The sequence below is a fragment of the Sparus aurata genome, chromosome 24 (assembly GCF_900880675.1).
Source record: "Sparus aurata chromosome 24, fSpaAur1.1, whole genome shotgun sequence".
Lineage (NCBI taxonomy): Eukaryota > Metazoa > Chordata > Actinopteri > Spariformes > Sparidae > Sparus > Sparus aurata.
Window position 1 is genome coordinate 10,286,960 of NC_044210.1, and position 12,599 is coordinate 10,299,558.

Here is a 12,599-nt window from a genome sequence, read left to right on the forward strand (position 1 = left end):
CTTTTGGAAACTTCTTTGAAATGTAGCTAACGTCACCGCCAGTTAATCTAAATTAATTTTTTACTTTCATAAAAGCCCGTCGAGGGACATGTGTGCAAATTAGCATCTACTTTTAACAGTGTGATACATGCATCAGATATCTGTTTAAGTTTGTCTATATATATATATATATATATATATATATATATATATATATATATATATATATATATATATATATATATATATATATATATATGTATATATATATATATATAGTGTATATGTCCTTAGCAAATAAATGATCAAATAAATACAGCTGAGGCAGAAAACAGATGTACTTTGTAGGTATTTGGTCATAATTGGAACATTTAAGGCATACAGCTGGGGCCCTTTTGTTTGGTTTTCGCCCCTGCCCCTCAATCATCCTGCATCCGCCCCTGACACACGCCTAAAATAAGACGAGTATACAGTAGCTGTGGAATGCAAGATTGATTCTCAAGCCTGAAAATGAAAAATGATTTAAAGATTAGAAGAAAATCTGACTCCTCCCTTTAATGAACACATTCTGGGCGTTATTTTTGGTCTTCACACCTCCCTCAACTCAGTTATTTACTACTTTTCCCAGGAGACTGTAAGAGCCCCGAGAGTTCTAGCATGAACTTTTTCGCCAGTTCAGCTGGGTTATACAAGGAAGTGGTGAGGGGAAATTGTGACGGAGATGGCCGAGCAGGTGTGACACAGTGGGGTTTTCCAGTAGAGCTAAAACCGTGTTGTGAAGAACTGAAATATTGTGGCAGGCATGAAAGTGGTATTTCTACCTGGGTGACTCACTGCTGGATTTACATTAATGTAACATTATCTAATTTTAGTCTTGCCAGTTTTCTGTGGATAAGGTCTTTTTTTTGTATTGAACAGATTCTCCAGGATTAATTTAAGTTTGCCTTTAAACACCATTATCTACTTATTATCTACGGACAATCTTTTTTTCTATTATTAGAAAAGTGGATTAAGCTAAGTGTGTCTGCATGCTATACAGTATGGTGGACTACAGTATTGCTGATCAGCAGTAATTTTGCCAGATCCTATAGAGAGGATCAGTAGCTTATGTGGATTAAAGGCCCTTTTTATAAATTGAGTGTTATACCAGTTTAACATCGATGTGCCTTGGAAAGACCGGTTTACATCAAGCATGCCCCTGCTGACACCCCCCACCACCACCATCACCACCACCTCCCACACAGCACACACCCTTGTGCACACACACACACACACAGAAACACAGACATGCAAAGTGTTGTCACATGACTGGGCGGGGCCTTTAGGTGTGGTAGGTTAGTCTGCTAAAGAGGGATTAAATATGAAGGAACCCTCTCCCTACCTCCACCTCTCTCCTCCTGCCACTGAATAACACAGAGGAGAAAGTAGGAGAAGAATGGGACGGATCTGTCGACACAGGTAAGTGTAATGATGCATTTATAATCAAATGTTTCTGACATTGTAGAGTGGAGACACAACCCGTAAAAAAGCACTAATCCCTCTTACTTGAGGAGCGGTGTAAGCTTATTTGGAAGCAAGCATTACAGCCTTGGCAACATGGCTGCAGGCAGACACAGGCCAGCATGCGTTGTTTGTGGAGAAGATTACTTTTTATTGTGTATTTAAATGATTATGATACAGCAGACGTAGTTAGTCAGAAAAATAATACTTCATTTTATTTGGCTGTTTCTACCAATGGACTAAAGAAACTAATGTTATATGGTGTACTTTTGTAGTAAGTTACCATTTCAGCTTGCTTTAATACATAACACCTGAATAAATAATGAGCTACTATGATGATTAGTTTATGCCTAAACAAACTAAATAAATGAACTCTTTGTTTTCATGACTGAATAGACAAACTGACCTTGTTTATATGTGGCGGACCCTGCCACCTTTTTTGCTTCAAACAGTGTTCTAAGGACCTTATTTTCCTCTGAGAATAGCTTGTTCTGTAGTTATGGAAAAACGTTTGCATTATTACATCATTAACATTTTAAATGACAAAATTCTGAGTTTGAATTCTCCAAAATCACATAGTGCCCCTTTAATATGGTGTAATTATTATTATTATCTTAACCTCCTTTAATACTTTTATTTAACATAACTAGCAGGACTAAGAAGACGAACAAAAACATGAATATAAACAGGTTTCAGTATGAATTCATAAACAGGCAAGTAAATAAGTCAATTAACAGCTAAATAAATAATAAATGATTTAAAATAAGTATAAATATATTTTAATCAAAACTTATGAACTGTGTGTAATATATATTTGAGCATAGGTACATACAAAAAATAAAATACAACTTAATAATTAATATATTCATTCGTACGTTAAATTTGTCACGTGCTGAACCGGTAAACATTGAGGAACAGTGTCACGCGCGTGTTGATGAGCACACGCGCACACAGCTGGCTCGTGTGGTCGCTCCGGTGAGCTGCTAGCTTAAAAATACACCGAGGGGCGTTGGCGTTGATGAAAGTGTGTGAGGAGGCTGCTCCTGTGTCATGGTGGAGACACACGGGGTCAGAGGAGGAGGCGCAGGGTGGAGAAACTCCTGCAGGGAGGCGACGAGGCTGTAATTCACCCAAACAAGCGACGGTTAGCGGTGAGAGCTGCTCGGGAAGGGGCAGCAAAAAGTTGCTAACGGTGACTCGAGTGGTCGTAAATCAGGGGTTAACTGCAGTTTGGGTGATTGTTCGGTGTTTTCATGTGGAAGTAGCTCGTTTGTTGGATTTGGACCGTCATGTTTCAAGTTTGAGGAAAATGCTGCTCAGGTAAAAGTTGACAATTGACTTTTCAGAGGCTTTGAACCTGAATGAATGTGCAAGCTAGCATACAGTGTTGAAGAAAGATGTAAATATTAAGTGTTGCCAATACTGAAAGATGTAGTTTAGAATCTACTTTCAGCAGGGCATCAGCATGATTAATAGCCTCATTGATTAATTGATTATCCGGTTAATCAACGGGCAGGAATTTACGTGTAACATTTGTTTTTAAAGCAAATAACCATCATATTCCTCAAAATCACAAAGTTCACAAATGTGAAGTCTTTGCTGGTTTTCTTTATCTTCAAGGATTGTAAACTGTACAGCAACGACAACGATCAGTCGACTGATCAGTTAGTTGCTTGAAAGAAAATGAATTAGATACTCTATCAATTATTTCAATCATTTTTCAAGCAAAAGTGTCCAACATTTACTCTTCCCAGCTTCTTGAATATGAGGGTTTGGACAAAGGAAGCATGTTGAAGAAATTGTTATGAGCCTTTTCTAAAATTGTTGACATTTTAAAGATCAATCAATAAAGATGATCCGCACAATAAAGCAGAAAAAATAAAATCAGAAGTAATGAATATGTCAGCTTTGCCTCAGGGAAATGTAGCATTATTTATTGACACTTTTTCCAATTAATCGAGAACACTAAAGTTAGTTGCTGCCCTACATTGAATGCTGTATTATGAGGTGTGTATACGCCTTCAAATATCATTCCTGAAATGTTTTCGAGCTGCTGTAAGACATTTCACACTGGCACCAACAGTCAGATGAGAGAGAAAAAAAAACTCTGTCACCGACTTTATGTTAACACTCGGTCTAATAACTAAAATATTTCTTATCTCTCAGGAGGTTCACCTGACACTGGGGACAGCATCAGATCTGGAGAGGCTTCTGAGTTCCCTTTAAGGTCCCTTGAGATGGAGGAGCAGGTGAATCTGTTGGAGATAGACCACAATCTGTGTGTGGTTCTGCCAGGGGGGCTGGAGAAGAATGTCACAGTGCATGGAAGGTAGGCTGTGTTACAAGCAGTTTTATTTAATTTGTATTTTTAGATGCCCTGAAGATATCTAGGCATTCTGGGAAATGTAGGATCCAGTGTTTTTTGGAGCTTAACTCAGGATATCTGGGCCTCAGATACATTGATTTTAACCTTTCTTTTATTAGACACCTTAAAGGACAAGTTCACCTGAAAGTCTTGGTCTGATGGCCGTTTGTTTTCTTTGGCTTTTCTCAACAGTAAACCAGTGATGGATCTACTGGTGAACCTTTGTGCAAGCTACCATCTGAATCCGTCTGACTACACTGTTGAGGTTCTCTCGCCCAACAAGAACAACATCAGCTTCAAACCGAACTCTCCTATTGGCTCACTTGAAGCGGAAAGGGTTGTGCTGAAGCCCAGAGGGGTGGAGGAGAAGATCCGGAGGCCGTACATGCCTGAGGTGAGAAAAAGAAAAGAAAAGACAAAAAGTACTAAATATAAAGGAATTTATTAGAGAACACAAGTAGAAAATGTTGTTTCTCTTTGCAGGCATCTGTGCGTCTGTTGATCAACTACAATAAGTCCCATAAGGCCGTGGTGCGGGTGAGTCCCAGAGTGCCCCTTGAGATGCTGCTTTCGGTAGTGTGTGACAAGTGTGAGTTCAAAGTAGAAACAACCGTCTTACTGAGAGACTCTCAGTCCCAAGAGCTCCTGGACCTGACCAAGACTTTAAACGAGCTCGGACTGAGGGAGGTGTTCGCCAAAGACACAGCTGAGAATCAGCAGCAACCCAGGACACCTGAAGCATGTAAGTCAGCTTGAAGTTCCGTCATTGCTACAATATCCCGTTCCTTTACATACGTATGTGTTTATACTGTACCATCTGACCTGATAATGACATTGTTTTCTGTCTGAAACAGCTGTCTCGTCAACAGAGGCCACCTCACCTCCTCCACTACAAGGTAACGCATTCATCCACAGCCTCGGCTGCAAACTGTTATCGGCTACATATCGCTTACTGATCAAGACGATTTACATTATATAGAGCTGCCAAAGAGGGAGAAGAAGCAGAAGGAGAACAGGGGATTTCTCAGCTTGTTCAGAAGAGGGAAGAAAAAATGTGAAGGAGGAGCGATTCCTCCAGCTTCTCCTGGTCACCACACACAAGTGGGAGTCAGTATGAACGGACAGTCGTCTAACACCATGCAAGCAGATGTGCCCAAGAAGAGACGAGCCCCTCAGCCACCCATGGGGGCATCCCAGAGCCTCCCAAACAACCTCAGCACCTATCATCTGATGGGAGCACAGGTGGGTTGCAGCACAGAGTCTTCTACTTCTTCTTCTTCATCTTCTTTTTTGGTATTAACAATGTCTCTTAAATAATGATGAAACACTTGATGAAAAGTTTCCAATTATGTCATTGTCTGTCTGTAGAGGTCTGCAGACTCCACCTTAAGGAGGACCAAGCGGAGGGCTCCGCTACCTCCCTCTTCAAACAGCCACCAGCAGCTGCAGGCCGACGAGGTTAAAGGTAAAATCTTCATTAAAGACTGATCACCTCTAATTAGCTTGTTCTAAAAGAAGGCCTGCCAGATCCTGTGCTGAATACATTTTAATAATGATTGACATTTTAGAATCAAATAACTGTTAATAGTTATAAATCGTTTAATGCAGAGTTAATATTGACTGTCCAAATGCAGCCTGATCTCACTGGTAAGCTGTCTGGTTATTTTGCCATCTAGTGGTGATTACTGAGGCAGCCCCCATTCAAACCGCAGCAGATATGAAATATGCTGCTACAATAATCCCAATCGACCTTTTCCTTACAGTATTTCAGTGGAAATCAAATGGGTTTAGAGCGGGGCGAATTCTTGTATCTGCCAAATCCTTACAGCTTCAGTCAGCGCCGCACAAGGTCAAGAGAGATTGAAGTTAAATCAAGATTAAAATGTCAAAGCGAATACCATCAAATGGAAGATTTAGCAGTTAAATCCGGCGCAAAACGCAGCTTTTATCAGTCTGAACAATTTAACCCTGTTCAGGGCAATTAAAGTGACCCAGAGGGCCTTGTTCATAGAACACATTGGCTTCAGTCTGTTCCGAGATAAATCCCTCTATTGTCCAAGCTTTCATTGCCTCGTATTAGTCTGTCTGACATGCTTTCACCACCTGGGTTCAGGCTCTCTCGGTGCATGGCTCCTTTTTCACTGATCTTGCCTTCACAGACTTGAATGGACAATGATTATCCGTTATTAGACATAGGCTATTAGGACCCTTTAATTACTGGAGACCACTTTGTTGTGCACTTGGGTTGAAGAAAAGAAAAAGTGCTCTAACTTACTTTGCCTTGGCACTGTCAGTGTCTCAGTTCACTCCCTTGTTTTCTTTGAGCCAAGACAGGGTAACGCTCTGCTGAGTTGGTATTAATCTTCGACTGAAACAACAACTCCCGACAAGACTTGATGGTCACATTCTTGATCCTGTCCTCCTACACTTACAAGAGGCTGCCTCTGACTAAAGATCTTCCCAGTCGAGTTCAAGCCATTAGTGGGCTTGTCATAGCACATCTTTGAAATAAATGTAATTATTTAGATATATATGTATACTTTTTGAAAAGGTCTTCGTCCCTGCTGTCAAAGTCCCTTAATATATTCCGTGTGATTAAACTGGCCTCTGTCTCTCTGGGAGGCTGTGTTCACTGGGAGGCTGCTGGCCTCAGTTCTCTTTCCTTCCCTTGTGCTTGCAGTGTAAACACCAACATTCCCCCCGGTTAGATATACTGCTAACTAAGCTTACAAGCGGCTATAATTGCAGCAGTTAGCGGTGTAGATGTTGCAAGAGAAAAGGTCTATTTTGCAACCGTCTCCCTTTGTATTTTTTTGTCCCCAACAACAATTTGTCTAATAGAAACTTGATCATCATCATCTGATGGTGAAGCCCTAACATCAATATAATTCTGACTCTTTGATTCAACATTTTCATACAAGACAGTATTTTTTTCTTCATACTGACCGAACGAGACTCAAGCATTTGTTTTGTTTTCAAAACCTTTAGACTGAAGCTGTCTCTCCTCCCTGCTTACAGACTCTGTGTTACCTGAACGGGGTGACTGAGGGCTGCTGCTGCTGCTGTCTCCTTTTCCTCTCCTCCTTCCACCATCCCTATTCCTCCTCTCCGTCCTCCTCCTGCGTTGGCCTCTTCTTCCTCCTTCCCATCTTAGTGGCTTTAATGGATGCGTGTCACTGCTGCCTGCTGCACTTGAATGCTGTTTTATTTGTCCTGTTATTATTTATGTTCACTTATTTGCTTTTCTGTCTCGTTATATTTTTGGGGAAAATTGTGTAACTTTTTTTGTCTTAAGTTTTTTTCCTTTCTTTTCCTCTTGACTGAGTAGATGTCAACTTACTGTTGTGCCTTTTAATTCAAAACGGAGGGAATATATAAGCAATCATTATCATTCTTCGAAACAATGCCGTAAAATTACAGTGCTCTCGTTCCCAAGATCCTGTTTTTATGTTACATGCTTATTTCTGTTTCTTTACATATATTTTCTAAGTATTGTTTATTTATGTTTTAATATGTTTATGTTTGATGTCAGTCGTTTGTTTTTATCTGGATTTTTCCGCTAATTTATTTAAACGTTTTGCTTTTTTAGAAAAATGTAACATTTTAATATTTTATATCCTGTTTTTTAATTCATTATTAATCTAATTACAGTGAACAAATTCTATCTTTAATACTTGACTCTGAATATTTGACTAAAACACCTATAATAAAAAGTGATTATGGTTCTTTAAAAGTTCTTCAGATCTCATGTTTCCTGTATAACATAATCTATATTACTTATATTTGGGATATCACATGGTAAATATCTTTTTTACCGACTAAAACTAACATACTTGCATTTTGTATATTCCCTGTTTAGAACTTCCATTGGAAAGTATCAATTTCTAAAAAGTGACATTTCTTAAAGCTTTTTCTGTGGTTTCTAATTTTTGAGACATTTTCTGTGTCACTAAGTCTTTCCTGTTTCTCCAGGGATTTTAGACTCCATGAATACTGTGGAGGAGCTGAGAGAAAGCGACGAATCTGACTCTGTAAACCTATCACTGTCCTCACCCTCATCACCACATCCATCACATCCATGGTCATCCTCATCCTATTCCCGTCCATCGCTCTCTCATTTCCATGAAATGGCCGACCCGTACCTGCCTTCGTTCCGAGGTAAAGACTTATCTGATGCCCGCTCTGCTCTTGCCAAAGTCCTGACCTCCTCTGTCTCCAAAGGAGCACTGGTGAAGCGTTTCAGGAAATCTGCCACTTTAACAAAATTACACAGCCCCTCCTCCTACATGTTCACAACTCAAAGGTATTCGAATAATGAGGTCGTCTTTGCAGAACTTGAACCTGTTATAACATCCAGCCTCCCCACTGAGCCTCAGTGGCAGGATCCTGTACAGAGGAAGGGAATGACCACGTTCAAAGTGGTACCCTCAAAGAAGAAAAAGTCCCACGATCCAGAACTTACCTTGGATGTTCCCGATCAGTATATAGTCGAAGATAATCTTGAAAGTGAAGGATCTCGTGAGCTTGCGGATAATCAAACTGAGACAGAGGCGGATCAACGTTCTCCTGCCAGATCAGAGACTGAGGCGGATCCATGTTCTTCTGTCAGATCAGAGACTGAGGCGGATCCACGTTCTCCTGACAGATCAGAGACTGAGGCGGATCCATGTTCTTCTGTCAGATCCGAGACTGAGGAGGATCCACGTTCTCCTGACAGATCAGAGACTGAGGCAGATCCATGTTCTTCTGTCAGATCCGAGACTGAGGAGGATCAACGTTCTCCTGACAGATCAGAGACTGAGGAGGATCAACGTTCTCCTGACAGATCAGAGACTGAGGAGGCTCCACGTTCTCCTGACAGATCTGAGACTGAGGATGATCCACATTCTCCTGGCAGATCAGAGACCGAAATACCTTCACAGAGTCCTGAACTTTGTTCTACTGAGATTGAGGTTTCTCCTCCACCTCCAGTTGATTTAGATGATCAGGATTGTCCTTGCCCTCCTCTCTCTGACGTTGAAGACGCAAAGCAGAAGGGAGAAGATGAACCTGAAGTCACATCGGAGGTGATACCAGCAACACCGTCGGACTGCAGTGAAGAAGAACTTCCTACTGATGGTCAGATCAACTCAGAGGACCAGAGTGAATTTCTACAAAGCTCTGTAAGTTCAGACATTGACCAGTGTAGTTCATACACCGATGAGGAGGAAGTGGTACAGGAAGAAGAAGAAGAAGAGGAAGAAGGGGACATTTTCCCTCCCCCTCCTTCACCTATCTTCTTTAATGAAGACACAGAAGAGGAGAGTGAAGATACTGTAGCCTCCTCTCTGCCATCTTCCCATCCACCAACTCCCAGCTCGAACGGGCCAGCTAACACATTCACTGAGGACCTTCAATATGAGTCTTCCTCAGGCACACCTGAAGAGTCTGCAGCTGCACCAAAACCTCCAGACAAGATGAGCTCAGCCCCCTCCAGATTTGCACAGGCAGTGGCGTTAGCTGTTCAGAGGTCCCGTTTTCAGAGACTTGGGAAAGGTTCAGGCCCTCAGGCCCCAAGTGGTCCTCAGAGTACTCTTCCCTCACCACCCAGGACCTTATATCAGTTTGGTGAGTAGCACTGAGCAGTCATTTTGAATCATCTACAGTTTCGTTTTGTAGCTTTTGATGTGACCAACCATAAAAAACATTTTCTCTCAAAGCTTCTTTATAGAAGTGATGGGTCCACACCAATATTATTGTAGTTTACATCTCACTGATTTGAATTTTGCAGGGCCCAGCCAGGAAAAGATGGAATGTAATTTCGAGCACAAACCAGATTTTGTTTTGATATTATAATAATATTAATAATAATCTGAAACAGTGTTTAGGTCCTACTAAAGCCTGGTGTGATAATATAAAATGCAAATATCATACATACACATACATGTCTGTAATGGTAGGTCTTTTTTTTTTACCATGTCAATGTTGTTTGTTCAGTCTAATGTGGTTTCTAAATTCTTAGAATTCTTAGTACTTTCTTAGTACTTTTTAAGGGTACATAAATTCAGAAATACTCAAATAGAAAGCAACAACAGTGCACCTTGTATTAAAAAGGAAGGGATTGGGGACAGTCAGTCTTTCAGGACCTCACAAAATAATTGGAGGTATTAGACTTGCAACCATATTAAAATCCTTTAGATGTAAGGTATCATCATATTTTGTAGAAATCTGACAAATAAAGTTAAAAGTGAAGAAATATATAATATTTTGACAACCACATATATTGATGTTATGTGTCCTTTCTTGATCTACTCAATAATGATATTAAAAACATGATATATATTCCAAGATAGATCAAAAGGACATGATATTAGCCCCAAATGTTGATAAAAATATGCATGTGGCTAGTAGATTTCACTCACCAGTCTGAAAAACAATGATGATAATTGAATATGTGCGAGCCTTTTTGCCAGTTTATTGAGCATACATAGATAACATGTTAATGTTGTGTCACAGAAATAAAAATGCACATTAAGAATCATGCAGCCTTGAAGATTGGGGGAAAAATATCAAAAGAAAGGTGAAATATCTCATATTACTGATTGATTTGCTGACAGTAAAGCCTAAGACATTCTAACACGGTAAAAGAGGGAGAAAACATGTTTTTAAGGCTTATTGGCATGGAAACAGAGTGACATGGAGATGCTGAATGAATGATGACAAGTATATTTCTGGACATTTGATGTTTGACCGTCCCTGACCGAGGGCTCGCCCAAGGTCCTTTTAATTCCTGCCTATAGAGGAAAGCTGTGATGTAAATATTTTTCTTCTCTGCCGCAGGTGCCTGACCGGCTTCCTCACACATCTCTGAATGGAAGTCCTTGTTTAGGGTGAGGATTGAGAGCTGACCGAGGACGCCAGACTTTAAATAAACTCCAACAGAAAGTCAGTATGAACTGCATCAGTTTTATGAAAAGAAGCAACTGACTCGGCTAACTTTTTTTTTTTTTTTTTTTTTGCCTCATTTCTTTTTGTGCTAGAAGACACCTTTTTGTCTCATTTTATGTTGGACTTTATGTTCACAGGTTGAACATAAACATTTTCTGTTGTCATGTAAGCCAAATGTACAGGACACGAGTTGTTGAACTGACAACGTCCTGTGTTTTCTTTACTTCCTTTTTAAATGCTGATTGAAGACGTGCCAAGGCGGACGCAACGCTGACGTGAGAGCTTTTTTTGGTTTGTTCGTGTAAAGCATAATAGGCTTATTTTTATGTTTGAGCTGGACTTTGTTGGACTTTGTTTTGTTTTAAGACATGAAGAATGCAGTAAAACTCATGAACTCGGTTTGAGGCTGGTTTGCTTTTTAGTCACCAGGTGGCAGAAGAGCATTGCTTCTGAAAACGAGTGACTGTTGGTGAGTTCTGTTTCTTCATCTGAGTTCTGGTGAATGCATCACAAGAAAAGAAATAACAGTAAATATCCTCTAATTAGTTGATCTAATGGACTTTAATGAATGAATGAACATTACTCTCATATTAATTTATCCTTTAAATGTCTTGATATTTCTCTGAAGGCCATCTTTGTCTGAGAATCCACATCCATTTCAATAAATTTCCCAGAATATTTAAAACGGACATGAGAATTTCCTGCGTTTCCAGCAACAAACTTTAAAAAAAGAAAGAAAAAAAAAAAACAGATATCCTTGTTGGAAACATCGGTTTCATGCCAAGCATCTCAACACCTTCCTGAATAAACTCAGTCCACTTTGCTCACATGCGCACACTGTTATGTCTTTAACGGACCCATACCTCAGGGCAATACTGCATAGCTATACTTGGGTGCCAAAAGAATCCGCACTACTATACGTATTGATCCAGCCCTGGCCTTGGAGGAACAGCAAGGAGCTATGCGAGGTAGAGACCTAGCCAGAATCGCCTGTGGCTAAAGCTCCACGTTTGCCAGGCCTGGACTGAGTGGGCTCGCTTCAAGACTTTCTTTCTCTCTCACTGTCTCTCCCTCTCCCTCTAACATTCCTCGCTCCACCTGAGGAGAGAGAGGGAGAGAGAGAGAGAGAGGAGGACGGGTTGCTGGTGGATGATGGGAGGTGACCGTTGACCCTGTCGTGTTTCCGCGGCGCTCCCCCCAGAGGGGGCGCCCGGCCCTCAAGGGCACAGCCGTGTCACACTGCCGTTGTCATGGAGAATGCCATTACCGCCCCTAAGGGAGAGAGCCACGTCTAACGTTTAGAGAAAAAAAAGTCTGTGGAAAAAGAAACACAGACACTCGCTGGAGAGGAGCTCTTTTCCTGCCTAAAGCAATGATATCCGATGTAAGTGACAACTCTGGCATTATCCTTTTTTTTAGCAGTGAAAGGTTGAATTTCAACCTGAGCGGCGATGTTCATGATTATGCAGACAAAAGAACGGCGGATTCATAATGCAGCGCAACATGAAATGCTACTCTGTCATGTACGTTTATGATCCAGCACGGGGCATTAGATGCTATCAGCACCGATGGACCTTTTGAACAAAAAAAACAAAACAAAAGCAAAACCCAGACGTCCTCACAAAGAGGATTTGTTGATATTTGTCTCAGGAGACGAGGGTGGAGAGAGATGCGAGCAAACAGGAGGGCTGGAAATCCTGGAGGACACTTCAGTCCCATGAGCACAACCTGGTTCAAACAAATTAATGAGGAGGCCGTGGGATGAATGCAGCATCACTCAGTGGATCAGTCCTGCTGAAACACATACACACCTGAACAAACATGGGCT

The 12,599-nt window shown here is 40.9% G+C and overlaps 1 protein-coding gene across 1 annotated transcript; it reads left to right on the forward strand.

The window, feature by feature from the left end:
* The first annotated feature begins 1,350 nt into the window (after positions 1 to 1,350).
* Positions 1,351 to 11,170, forward strand: LOC115576761 (cordon-bleu protein-like 1). Its single transcript, XM_030409324.1, has 9 exons — positions 1,351 to 1,437; positions 3,646 to 3,808; positions 4,037 to 4,238; positions 4,328 to 4,586; positions 4,699 to 4,740; positions 4,824 to 5,086; positions 5,213 to 5,309; positions 7,817 to 9,451; positions 10,664 to 11,170. Exons 2-9 carry the CDS (start codon positions 3,717 to 3,719, stop codon positions 10,669 to 10,671), a joined length of 2,598 nt encoding a protein of 865 aa, XP_030265184.1. The 5' UTR covers positions 1,351 to 1,437; positions 3,646 to 3,716; the 3' UTR covers positions 10,672 to 11,170.
* The last annotated feature ends 1,429 nt before the right edge of the window (positions 11,171 to 12,599 follow it).